Genomic DNA, 14,420 nt, shown 5'->3' with positions numbered 1-14,420 from the left:
TCTTGACTTATTGAATATATAACTTTTATCACCATATTCAGATGAGAAATACATTTTTGAGGCTTTTAAAGACAGGGTGGAAACTTAAGAGATCACTGTCTCTTCCCACTCTGATCAGCACCGCTCCCCCTCCTGTAATACTTCGGCCTTAACACTAGAACCGCCAATCGGGTCAATTTGACCCAGAGCTATTTTTTATTGTATGTAACTTTTTTTCAATAACATATTATAGTCTCCCAGTCCGTGACTTTTCCTGAAAGTGTGTTATGTAGCAACCTATGTTGTTACAAATTGTCAATATGAAGTCAGATTGAAGAAATCGCCAAAAAGATTGCCATTTATACCTATTTCCGCCAAGCGGGTCATATTGACCCCACCCCTTTTCGCGCCATTGATTTTGCGTGTAAACAAACATGACGTGTTGCTATAACAACGCCTTTTGTCTACTGCGGTTCCTTATAGATTGAGAGATAGATAGAGAGAGAGATAGATAGATAGATAGATAGGTTGATAGCGACAGTCTGTAGTGAAGGAGCGCGCTCGACAACTGCCTACGCTATGTCGTACTGTTAATAAACGAAACAATTTAACAAAATTGCTTTTTGATACCAATACCACAGGACCATTTTTCTTTTTAAAACAATACTTTTACCCTGAAAATCAATGCATTCTAATGCCGGGTCAATTTGACCCCAGTGGCGGTTCTAGTGTTAAAGGTCTTCTTTTATGCAAAATCTATTTTCTTCATGTCTTGTATACATAAACATGTGTCCCCTCTGTGTAAAGAGATTCTGAAAGTTTCAGGAAAAAAGATTCTTTCACTTTTTGGCCACTTTATGATGTCATAATGTTTTTTTTGGCTTGCGTAATCATTAACCAATAACCAACCAAGGTAACACCGCCCTATCACCTGAATCACCTCCTAGAGCAGGGGTTCCCAAAGTGGGGGTCGCGAGATGATTTCAGAATCCTCTTGATGTGACCCCTGAGGTGTTTAAAAAAAATAATATATATATATTTTTTTTTATTATTATTATTTGTATTATTATTAATACTAATAACGTGTGCATAGACATTTTGTATTATGTAAGCCTGTTTAATCCGTAAGCGGGACAAATAATGAATTCTGATTCTGACAGATTTACGACAGTATCATTTGCAGCTCAAAGGTCACTTTACAACACCAAAGTAAATATCAGAGACGTAAAACACACATCAACTATACTAGTATATTTCTTCTGAGCAGCTCTTTAATAAATTTTTCTAAATGAAACGTTGGTTAATACCAACTAGTGAGAAGGCAGACAGGCCAACGGAGAAGGCAGCGGAGGAGAGCGGAGAGCCGCCATCACAAAGGCCATCGACTTCTTGCGCGGGAAGAGGAGGAGGAGGAGGAGGAGGAGGAGGAGGAGGAGGAGGAGGAGGAGGAGGAGGAGGAGGAGGAGACGAGAACCGTAAGGCGGTCCATAAGCAGTCAGACCAGCCTTCATCCAAGTGTCGCAAGTATCGAGAGGAATACATCCAGTACGGATTCACATGCCTCATTATCAATGAAGCACAACATTCCTAATGTGTAGTGTGCACTGAGGCAGTGGGGGCGCCAGAGATTGCCTCTAGGGGGTGCTGTGGGGTAGCTTGACGTTTCATAGGGGGTGCTCAAACATTTAGGGCTTCCCATTAATGCACCTGCGCTACAGTTGAATTTTCTACTGCAACACTCCCCACACGCACACACACAGTACACCCGCGACTGTTACAATGAAGGCGTGAAGATTTTATTTTAAATATTGAAGTTAAATGCATCAATTGGTGCACTTTGAGAGCAACATTAAGCGGTCTCTGCGTTGTGTTTTGCGTTGTTCATGGATGGATTAGACCGGAGCAAGCATACAGTTTAGACGATTTCCTTTTAATCACTGACAGGCTGACAACAGATATAACAAATCAGTATTACATTGTGTATCCCTCACAGTGACTCCTCTCACGTGGAAACATTTACAAAAACAAAAAGGGAAGAGGAAACGTGAGGGACAATATAAAGGGGGGTGGGTGTATAATCTTCTGAGTATAGTGACTACATTTCAGAAGTGCCGCCCACTGATCTCGGACCTTGTCAGGTATTGAACATAAATAAACGAAGAACACAGAACTAGTGTGATTATACTAATTTAAATGATGTACAAACAAACACCACTGCATATTTACAACTGTTACAGCGGGTAAGGTCCACAAGCCTAACACACTGGCTCTGAACATAGAATTAAACACAAGTAGGCAACATAGAAATAACTATAAACAGTCAGAATGTTTGCCTCAACCATCAATGCATTACATTTATAATAGGCAACAGAGGGCGTGCATCATCATGCACTTACCATTAGACGTTTTCATAACAAAACAATGCGTCTGTTGTTGTGGTTGAGGGCAAATGCATCAATGATTTTGTCGCTGTCCAGGGCCCTTGTTCTCACTGTGTTTATAGCCAACAGTGCCAGGTTACTGGTTTGAGAGTCCCCACTGTTGTTCCTCAGGTAGTTTTTCAAACGACGCAGACAAGAAAAACTGCGCTCACAGCTCACTGAGGTCACGGGAAGTGTCAGAGATATGCATATCAGTTTGTACAAGTCTATAAATGCATCTCTGTATGGCTTCATGAGGGATAGAAACTCCTTGGTGCTGGTGATAGTATGTCCCTGTTCTTCTTTTCTTTGCAACAGCCGGTGAACTTGGTAAAGCTCTGCAGACAGGTTTTCTTCACTGATTCCATAGTGGCGGGCCATGGGCAGTATCATTTTTTTGTCCAGAAATGATGTGTGTTTGGGGCTCAGGGCGGACACACCTCTCAATACTTCATTGGTTTCTGTTGAAAAGCAACGTTTCATCTCCATTAACAACCTTTCTATAACAGGATAGAACAAGTGTGTTCTCAGGTCATCTGTTTCTAAGCGTGCTCTTTCTAACGGGGCTTCCACTACAAACCCCTCCAGATGTCGAGATGTCTGGACCCGCCTTCTCTCACGTTGCGTCTGTGGTGCAATACCTGCCTTCACGCACAGACTTTCTGCTTCATTTCTGATTTCCCTCCACTTGTCCTCGGTCCGCATTTCAGATATGGCAGTGGTAACAGACTTGGCCAGATCATCTGCCGCTTCAAGATCAAAAGTGTGGCGTCGGTGTGTAGTTATGCTAAAACAATGTCGGACACCGTAATCTTCTCTGGTCCCCTCCCCAATCTGATCAATGATGACATGTATAGCCGCATGTCATCATTTCAGCGCTGGTTGTCTTGGTGGTGCCCAGTAAACAATGTGGGCTTCGTGAATAATTGGACAGCCTTCTGGGGAAAACCTGGTCTGATTAAGAGAGACGGCATTCATCCTACTTTGGAAGGTGCAAATCTCATTTCGGCAAACATTTCAGGGCTCTGTGGACTTAATCCATGACAAACTGGAGTTGAGACCAGGAGGCAGAGTCGCAGTCTTACACGCTTCTCTGCGCTCTCTCCTAGGCAGTCATCCATAGGAATCCCGAACCCAATAAAATACCCAATATTAACGGTGTGTGTGTCTGCCCAAGGACAATTTAAGGTAAAACCTAATAGAGGTGTCATACATAATAACCTAATAAAAGTAAATGTAACAACTACTACAGTGCAACAAAACAGGAAGATTAAATGTGGTCTCTTAAACATAAGATCTCTAGCATCTAAAGCAATACTGGTAAATGATTTAATATCAGATTATAATATTGATATATGCTGTCTCACTGAAACTTGGTTGAGACATGAAGAATATGTCAGCATAAATGAGGCCACTCCACCCAGCCATATCAATACTCATATTGCCCGAGGCACGGGCCGAGGAGGTGGAGTTGCAGCAATCTTTGACTCAAGTTTACTTATCAATACTAAACAAAAATGTAATTATACCTCCTTTGAAAGCCTCATTTTCAGTCTTACGCATCCGACCTGGAAAACTTTGCAGCCAATCTTATTTGTTACAGTGTACCGTGTACCAGGTCCTTATTCAGAATTCTTATCAGAATTCTCTGAGTTTTTATCAGCTTTGGTACTCAAAACAGATCAAGTAATTATCGTAGGTGAGTTTAATATTCATGTTGACGATGATAAAAATAGCCTTACTTTTGCATTTAACTCTATATTAGATTCTGTTGGTTTCTGTCAGAGTGTAAATAAACCAACCCACTGCTATAATCACACTCTTGACCTTGTTCTGACTTATGGTATTGAAATTGAGCAACTATTAGTCGAACCGCATAATCCTGCTTTATCCGACCATTTCTTAGTAACTTTTGAACTACTGTTACTAGACTACAAAGCATTAGCCAAAAGCTCCTGCAGCAGAAACCTATCTGTTAGTGCTATAGCCAAATTTAAGGAAGAGATTCCACCAATACTTAACTCGATAGCATGTCTGCATGTAGGGGAGGAAACTTATACAAAATGTACACCACCCCAAATCGATCATGTTGTTGATAGTGCTACAGATGCGCTGCGAATAAAATTAGACTCTGTTGCTCCTTTGAAAAAGAAGAAAATAAAACAACATAGATTAGCTCCATGGCATAATGCCGAAACCCGCAAAATAAAGCAAAAGTCGAGACAACTTGAAAGGATATGGTGTTCCACTAAACTTGAAGAATCTCGTTTAATTTGGCATATTACTCTCAATGAATATAAGAAAGCACTGCGTAAAGCGAGAGCAGCATACTACTCTTCATTAATAGATGAGAATAAGAATAATGCAAGATTTCTTTTCAGCACTGTAGCCAGGCTGACAGAGAGCCACAGCTCGACTGAGCCTTTTATTCCCATAGCACTCAGTAGTAATGATTTTATGTGCTTTTTTAACGATAAAATTGTTACTCTTAGAAACAAAATCAATGACCTCTTGCCTTTGACCAGTATAGTGTTATCAACAGCTCCCGGAAACGTAAGTTCTAATATTACACTAGATAGTAAACTAGAATGCTTTTCAGCCATAAACCTTGAACAATTAAATTCAATGATTCTCTCTTCTAAACCATCAACGTGTATCTTAGACCCGATTCCAACTAAGCTGTTAAAATAAGTTTTTCCATTAATTAGCACTTCTTTATTAAATATTATGAATATGTCTTTATTATCAGGCTATGTTCCACAATCATTCAAAGTAGCAGTGATAAAACCGCTTCTTAAAAAGCACAACCTCGATCCAGAGGTTTTAGCCAACTATAGACCTATTTCTAATCTTCCGTTCCTCTCAAAGATTCTTGAGAAAGCAGTCGCAAAACAGCTGTGTGATTACTTAAAAAACTATGATTTATTTGAAGATTTTCAGTCTGGCTTTAGAACACAACATAGCACAGAGACAGCTCTGGTTAAAGTCACAAATGACATTCTAATAGCCTCTGACAAGGGACTTGTCTCTATTCTTGTCTTGCTCGATCTTAGTGCTGCATTTGATACTATCGACCATGATATCCTATTGCAAAGACTAGAGCACTTAGTTGGCATACAGGGAACTGCTTTAGGCTGGTTTAGGTCCTATCTATCTCAACGCTCTCAGTTTGTACGTGTCAACGATGAATCTTCCATGCAAACCAAAGTTAGCCATGGAGTGCCACAGGGCTCATTGCTTGGACCTATTTTGTTCACCCTATATATGCTTCCGTTAGGCAATATTATAAGGAATCATTCTGTAAACTTTCATTGTTATGCGGATGATACTCAACTATATTTATCAATCAAGCCTGATGAAATTAATCATCAAAATAAAATTCAAGACTGCCTCAAGGACTTAAAAACGTGGATGACCTTAAATGTTTTGATGTTAAACACGACTAAAACTGAAGTTATTATACTTGGCCCGAAGAATCTACGAAACAAATTATCTAAAGATATACTAACTATGGATGGCATTCATTTGGCCTCCAGTGAGACTGTAAGGAATCTTGGTGTTATATTTGATCAGGATTTATCCTTTAACACCCACATAAAATCAATTTCAAGGACCGCCTACTTCCATCTACGTAACATTGCAAAAATCAGGCATATCTTGCCTCAAAACGATGCAGAGAAACTAGTCCATGCATTTGTTACTTCAAGGCTGGACTATTGTAACTCCTTATTATCAGGGTGTACCAAGAAGTCAGTCAAGTCGCTTCAGCTGATTCAAAATGCTGCAGCTCGTGTACTAACCAGAGTTAGGAAAAGGGACCACATTACTCCTGTTCTGGCTGCCTTACACTGGCTCCCTATAGAACACAGGATAGAATTTAAAATTCTTCTTCTCGCCTACAAAGCCCTTAATGGGCAGGCTCCATCTTACCTTAAAGAACTCATTATACCCTATTGTCCTACTAGGGCATTGCGTTCCAAGAATGCAGGGTTGTTGGTTGTTCCTAGAGTCTCTAAAAGTACAATGGGAGCCAGAGGCTTTTCTTATCAAGCTCCACTTTTGTGGAATCAGCTTCCAGTTTGTGTTCGGACGGCAGACACCCTATCCGTTTTTAAGAGTGCGCTTAAGACCTTCTTTTTTGATAAAGCTTATAGTTAGGGCTGATTAGATTCAGCCCCTAGTTTTGCTGATATAGGCTTAGTTTGTCGGGGGACATCTTACTTCTTCCTTCTCTCTGTCTATACCTGTGTACTCTCATGTTCCGATTAACCCAGCTTCCCCAAATGTCTTTCTTTTTGGTGTCTATATACGCCGGGATCCGGAGTCATGGATGATCCTGCGGTCCTGTGTCATGGATCGCGAGTCCTGGATCTTGAGTCGTGGCTGTGGTCCTGGATCATAAGTCCTGGATGGATATACTCGTGGATTCATCTTCCTATTATACACACATGCATTTCCAAACATTTGGACTACCTATGTTGCAAATGTATTATCTTTTCAATTTATACACGGCATCTATTGCACGTCTGTCCGTCCTGGGAGAGGGATCCCTCCTCTGTTGCTCTCCCTGAGGTTTCTCCCATTTTTCCCTTTAAACTGTGGGTTTTCTCTGGAAGTTTTTCCTTGTACGATGTGAGGGTCTAAGGACAGAGGGTGTCGTATTGTCATACTGATATTCTGTACAAACTGTGAAGTCCACTGAGACAAATGTAACATTTGTGATATTGGGCTATATAAATAAACATTGATTGATTGATTGATTGAAAAGTGGCGGACTGAAGCTGATCCGACATGAACTTGGTTGTTCTGAATACATCCTCGAAAATAATGAGATGTACAACAAATGTCTCGTCCATGATTGCACTGAGAGCTCTCGCCTCTGTCCTCCGGTGTGGATTTGACAGGGCGATGATGTCACGCAGGGTAGCCAGTATTGCTGGGAGAGTTTTCTTGACTGCCCAGATTGCAGTATATTGGCATGCCCAGCGAGTATCACTCAGCTTCTTGAGTTCTACGCACTGTGCTGTTGGCTGGAGTTCCTTTTGTTTTTTCGTGAACAGACCGTTTACCACTGACCCAGAGAAAAACTTGTAGAGCATTTGTAGTGTCTCAAAAAACTCTGCTGCAGCGTTGACATTATGCACACAGTCCACCAGCACCAAGTTGAGCCTATGAGCATGGCAATGTATATAAATTGCCTGTGTGGCACTTCTTTCCTGAACTTTTCCTGCACTCCATTGTTACATCCTGACATTACAGATGCTCCGTCATAGCACTGGCCATCACAACCATTAATGTCTATATTACACTGACTGAGTGTAAGCTTTATGCTGTTTAGTAGTGAGTCTGCGTCTAACCCATCTGCTGGGGTGAAATGCAAGAATTCCTCATGCAACGTCTCTGTCAGTGGCTGTAAATACCGCACGATCACTGAAATCTGTTCCTTCTTACTAATGTCTTTACTTTCATCCACCAAACCAGCAAAGTACTCTGCCTCCCCCACCTCATCACTTATTTATTTTCGTATCATATCAGCCATTATATCAAATAATTCGTTCTGTATGTCATGGTGAGTGTATTTGGCATTTGATGGATTGCTTGCCAATTTTTTATCCACTGTAAGATCAAACATTTTGATGAGGTGCAAAAGGTCGATAAAATTACCCCTATTAGAGGAGTCCCCACCCTCGCTGTGACCTCGCTGTGCGATTCCCTGACAAGCAGTATAGCGAAGGCTTTCAACCACAGCCTGCATGTACTTTCGGTTCTCCATAACCAAAGCTGAATGTCCCTTGTCAATCATGTTTTCTATTTTTGAGCCACTTGTCTGTTTTTGTTTAAACTCACTCCATTTTTCCATAGCAAACTTGTGCGCCGCACTTTCATGATGAGTGATCAGAGTCGCTGATGCTTTTCGCCAGTTGTTGAACCCGTTGCAGATGAATGCTGGTTGCACTCCGTGCACTCGTTTTGAAAAGTGCCGACAAGCAAAGCAAAACGCTGCGTCTTTGGACACGCTGTATTCTAACCATACATGTTGATCCATCCAGCCTTTATAGAAACATCTCTGCTGATTTCCAAATGGCCGTGTGGGGTATTTTTGAAGAATTGGCCGTCTTGGGCCCTCTTGGGGATTGTTACTTATGTCCTCCTCCGCAGCAGTAGCAGGTGCAGCCGCGGGGCCGGGCATTTCAGCTCCTTCCTCCTCATCTCCATCCTCCCACGGCTTTTCTTGGTCCTCCTCCTGGTCAGTGACCGTGACACCTTCAGCCTCTGCCTCACGATGCCTATTATGTGCAGATTCAGAATCCCTCTCTCTTAGACGTGGACGTTTTAGGACTAAAAAACGATCAATTTTTCACTTTGCTCAACATCCACGTTAGCTAATAATTTGGCGCTCTAGCTAACAGGAAGTCACTCAAGTGTCACAAAGTAATTTAGCCTATGGGTAGGTCAAAAATCTAATGGGTGCTGGCCATTGGCCTAATCATATCACCTGTGTTGGCTTTATGTTTTTGGTCAAAAATGAGTTTGTTTCACATTTGCATTGATGTAATCAATAATTGTTCTAATTTAATTTAATAAAAATAATAATATAATTTTATTTAAAAAATAAATAAATAAATAAAAAAACACATATTTCTTGGGGGTGCTTAAGGGGTGCTTTGACAATTCTGGGGGGTGCTTCAGCACCCCCTAGCTCCCCCCTGGCGCCGCCCCTGCACTGAGGTTCTTGCACATGAGAGCTTAAAGCCCGTAAAAATGCTCAGACATTTAAACACGAAGCACCCCTCTCTTGCTACTAAACCAGCAGATTTTTTCCGCCGAAAGCAGAGAGAATTGCAAGGCCAAAAGAAAGTTATAACTAACCAAGCAACAATCCCTACCAAGGCTCAAAAGGCATCATATGAGGTGGCATATGTAATTGCACAGGCAAAAAAGCCTCACACAACCGGGGAAACCCTAATTAAACCTGCTGCTATCGCTATGAGTAGGGCAATGCATGGGGATAAACAGGCACGGGAGCTAGAAGCAGTGCCGCTGTCTGACGGAACCATATCCCGGCGCATCACGGACATGGCCCAGGATATCAAGTGTCAGCTGATTGACAGAGTGAAGAAAGGGAAATATGCTTTACAGTTAGACGAATCCACAGATATGTCAAACTCTGCCCAACTGCTTGTTTTCGCCAGATACAGTTTTGATGGAAAACTTGATGAGGACATGCTGTTTTGCACCCCGCTGGAGCTAAAGTGCACAGGCGAGGACATTTTCACAAAACTTGACAACAAAATAAAAGAAGAGGGACTGTCTTGGGATGAGTGCATCGGTGTGTGTACAGATGGTGCTGGAGCAATGCTGGAGAAAAATAGAGGACTAAAAGCAAGAGTCTTACAAGTGGCGCCCCACGTTATCTTTACGCACTGTATTATCCACAGAGAAGCTCTAGCGAGTAAAACGCTTGACCCAGAGCTTAAAAGTGTTCTTGAGACGGCGATAAAAATGGTCAACTACATAAACTCCCGTCCACTCAATACCAGGCTGTATCTCTGCAACGAACTGGGATCGGAGCATCAGGGCCTGCTGTTCCACACAGAAGTCAGGTGGCTTTCAAGGGGAAATGTTCTCAGCCGCCTGTATGAACTGCGGGGCGAGGTGCGCTTATTTCTCACGGAGCATGGGTCCCAGCTCGCTGACCACCTGACAGACCCTGACTGGTTAACAAGGCTGGCATACATGTCTTGCATATTTGACAGACTGAACGGACTTAACCTGTCATTGCAAGGTGAAAACACAAGCATCATGTCCTTGAATGATAAAATCTGTGCATTCAAGAGGAAAGTGGATCGCTTGACTGCGCGAGTTGAAATGGGCAGGATTGACATGTTTCCTGAGCTGGAGGAATTCATAGAGGAAAATGATCTTAGTGTTAACTCTGTGAAGAAGTCTATCACTACCTACCTGCAAGCCCTCCTGGAACACTTTAACAAGTATTTCCCAGAGGAAGCAGCTCCGGAAAAATATGACTGGATAAGATCACCATTTACCTTAACGACCGCAAGTCGTCTGTCATCCGACATGGAGGACGCACTGACTGAACTGTCAAGTGACCGCACATTAAAGAGAGCTTTTAATGCGAAGACGCTTGCTGAGTTCTGTATTTCAGTCGAGAGGGAATACCCACAGCTTTCCAAGGCCGCGATGGACGTTCTGACGCCGTTTGGCTCCACATACCTGTGCAAAAAGACTTTCGCGGCACTGACATACATAAAAAACAAATACAGATCTCGTCTAAACGTGGAGGATGATCTCTGAGTGGCCGTCTCCAAAATTAAGCCCAGGATGGATTTGCTGTGCTCCATGCATATTGCCCACCCGTCTCATTAGGTGAGATTAATGCTGAAACATAGCGTATTCCCCAAATGTAAATATGCACCTCAACAATGTTCATATGTTTATTAGTTATTATTACCTTTTATGTCTTTAAAGTTTGCACAGCAACAATGTTCATATGTTTATTGCCTTTATGTATTTTTACAGTTTGCACCGCAACAATGTTCATATGTTTACTACAGTTTATGTCTTTTAAAGTTTGCACCGCAACAATGTTCACTCCTAATTCACATGGAGATTACTTTGACTCAGGAGTTCTGCTGTTATCTTATATTAAATTGCTATATGTAAAATGATATCATGGTTGTCAGGCTGTTCTGTTCTTGTGTGTTGTCGTTATGCGCGTGTTTGGATACGCCTCTTAGTGCGTGCGTCCTGTGCACACGTTTTATTTTTTCTTCCAGTCACCACGTGATAGTGGGGGGTCGCCAGTCTCTGGCACTGTTATTTTGGGGGTCGCGGGCTGAAAAGTTTGGGAACCCTTGTCCTAGAGCACCATTTTGTTATTTTTAACCACATAACTCTCAGAGGGGTGTGGGGAGTGGCTCCTTATTTTCATCTAAAGTAACAGACAGAGAATCAGCACTTTTGAAACTGGGCTAAAACAGAGGGGATTATGGGATGCTACAATGCATGATCTGTTTGGTGTTTGGAGCCAAACACTTCAGAGATATGTTTGTATATTTCCGAGACCTATAATATATTGATGAAAGACAGTATAATAGGGGACCTTTAAAATAACGAATGAAAGGCTGATTGTTACATGGCAGGGTCCGAGACAGGGGATTTCCGTCTGATTGTATTAAAATCAAAGCCTTGGATTTCAGAATATTAAAACATTATCACCAAATACAGATGATACAGCGTTGAAGCTTGAATATATGATGACGAGCGGCAGACTTAAAGGCAGGGGCAAGTGGTATGTTGTCTGTGTGTTTCCTCTGGAAATACAGACTTAAAATCAGTGAGCCTTCTCAAGACAATATGGATCTCAGTCATCCATCTGCTGACTGTTGAACATTATGAAAGGGACAGTCTGCTATCAAGCTTCACAAGACAAATAAAGATTTAAGAATCATAGCTAATCCAGTGGTGGTAAACTTTGAAGGCCTTTTTCTCATAATCGTCTTGGTAACATTTATCATCTTATTTGAAATATTTGGATAAAAAAACCAGAAAGGATATCATTGGAAACCTTTTTCTAACTTCGTAACTCAAAATGTATTTTGGGGTCGAAATTACTGATTTTGTGAGGACAGGTCACAATTACATTTTTGGCCCAGTGTGGTTACATCATACATGTACAGAAGAATGTATTTTACAAGCAACTAGTATACGACCCTTGCTGTTATGCCTCTGAATCTTGTGGAAATCGATAACAGGATGTAAAATAGGAGAGAACTGCAGAAAATGGTTGAGGCACTCTGGATGAATGCATCGCTGATTCCTTCAGCTTGTCACTTTTCACTCCTTGAATTTTCAGTCTTTTTTATAGCCCTTTCTCATCCTATATTTTCTATCCACCTTTCCCCTACCTTTAGCTTTGATTTCCTCTCCATTTTCCTTTCTTTCCACCTCTTTTCCTTCCTCCCGACCACATACTGACTTATCCATCCTCTTCGCTCCATTTCCTCTCCTTCATCTTCTTCCCATTTCAGCTCCTTCTTCCCTCCTCTCTCTTGTTTCCTCCCCACAATCCCAGTCCTCTGAAATGAATGAGCCTGGTTCCAATTCTCCTCCTCGAGCCGCTCATTGAGATGGCATTTTAACAGCAGGGTGGACACACACACACACACACACACACACACACACACACACACACACACACACACACACACACACACACACACACACACACACACACACACACACACAGTGTATGCGGACAGGAACTACATCACACACAGAGAGCTAGCACAATTATGCAGAAACAAAGCATATTCCTTGCAATCCAATTGTGAAAGGAAACACTAGGAGATAAGGTAGTCAGAGGAGGGGGATTAGAACAAGATAAGACAGAAAAAACGTAACACTTTGGAGGAAGAAAAAGGAACATCCAATCCAATCCACTTTATTTATATAGCACATATTAAAAACAGAGGGTTTTATCGAAGTGCTTCACATCAGACATAACATTATAATAAAATATAATATTACAATAATAGATAAAAGGCACACATAAGAATAGATAAAAAGGCACATATGGACTATGGAAAGACAAATAAAAGCATAACAACAACATAAGAAATGAACTTATGCACAAATGTGGTTTTAAATCAACACCACATGAAAATGAAGACACATTTAAAAAAAACTAAGTTGCAGGAATACAAGTGAGTTAAACGTACAAATATTTAATTTTAGAGGTAAAGAAAAGGTTGCCATATAGTGCAATCAAACAAACTCGCCAACCGTTCTTTAACTGCTCATTGTGGGAGTTTTTCTTTCCACCAGGTGTCTTGACCTCCATATAAACTAGTGTGTTTATTGACTACTCTAAATATTTTGTACCATTTAATTATTACTGAGAAACTAGTTATTGATGTTTAGTAAGGAACTATTGCCTTTCATCCATCCAATGTAATTGGAAATCAAGCCTTTGTTAGTACAGAGTATAAGATGTCACTAAATTGTTGAAGATGCAGTTCTGAATAGTCCATCAGGGAATTTGACAGTCTTCTATGTCTTTCTAGAAAACTACTAGCATGAATAAGACACCACTGCAGGGTTCTTGGATTTTAATCATATTCTCTTAAAGGAGGTTGGCATATTATAATATGTTGCGCCAAATTATTGATTTCCATTAGTATAAACTGTTTGAAAATGTACAGCCAGAGGTCCATTACTGTGAAATTTACCCTGAACTGGAGATGCAGGAATCTGAATCTCCAGTATCTAATTACTTCTAACATGCCAGATATAACATCATGCTGGTCTCCTGTACTGTAAGTCCACAGAGACAAACCCTAGGGTTTCTGAGTTATTTTAAAAGAAAATACATTATTCGCTTTGATAGCCCTTTCTTCATTTTGATGGCAGACTTATGCTGTGTCAGCTTTACCAGTAGCAACCTAACCAGAAACATCTAAAAATAAAAACAAATAGCCACAAAGGTTTTTTTTTGCAGGTTATTGGAGGAACTGAAGATCGGATTTGACTTTCATGTGTCCTTTGTTACTTTGAAAATATTTAAAGTCAAATTAGTTCCTTTCAATTGGGAGCTGCATTAAGAGTTTTCATGTTTAAATGTATCATCATTGACACTCCATTGACATCGCCATCAACAAAACCACAGTTTTCTAAATATATGATATACAAATGGAAACTCTGTTACAACTAAGTGAACAGCATTTGTATTCTAAAGGATTATGAAGCCATAAATAAAAAAAGAACAAGTAGAATGAAGAAAAGAGGAGACAAACTGAGAATATTGCTCAATGGCATCTTTCTTTTGCCAGCGCACAGTGAAGACAAATGGAGAAAGACACAGAAACAAATCATTCTCCCAAGAGAACCTGCAGGGAAACCCATTGGGGTGAGCCAGCATCTGTGAGAATGTCACGGAGAAGGAATTTTCCTCAGTGTTTTGCCGTACAAACCCACAGCGAGGGGAATTGAAAAGCAGGA

The 14,420-nt window shown here is 41.0% G+C and overlaps 2 protein-coding genes across 2 annotated transcripts in view; both read left to right on the top strand.

The window, feature by feature from the left end:
- Positions 1 to 14,420, top strand: part of LOC307039719 (uncharacterized protein) — a 74,954-nt gene that overhangs the window by 39,355 nt on the left and 21,179 nt on the right. The window lies entirely within an intron of this gene.
- Positions 9,399 to 10,715, top strand: LOC307038845 (protein FAM200A-like; the record flags this gene model as incomplete). The annotated part of the gene is made up of 1 exon (XM_079680521.1): positions 9,399 to 10,715. One exon carries the CDS (start codon positions 9,399 to 9,401, stop codon positions 10,713 to 10,715), a length of 1,317 nt encoding a protein of 438 aa, XP_079536647.1.

The sequence above is a fragment of the Notothenia rossii genome (genome assembly GCF_949606895.1).
Source record: "Notothenia rossii genome assembly, chromosome: 5".
In the NCBI taxonomy this organism is placed as follows: Eukaryota; Metazoa; Chordata; class Actinopteri; order Perciformes; family Nototheniidae; genus Notothenia; species Notothenia rossii.
This window is presented reverse-complemented; position numbering and strand designations above follow the sequence as displayed.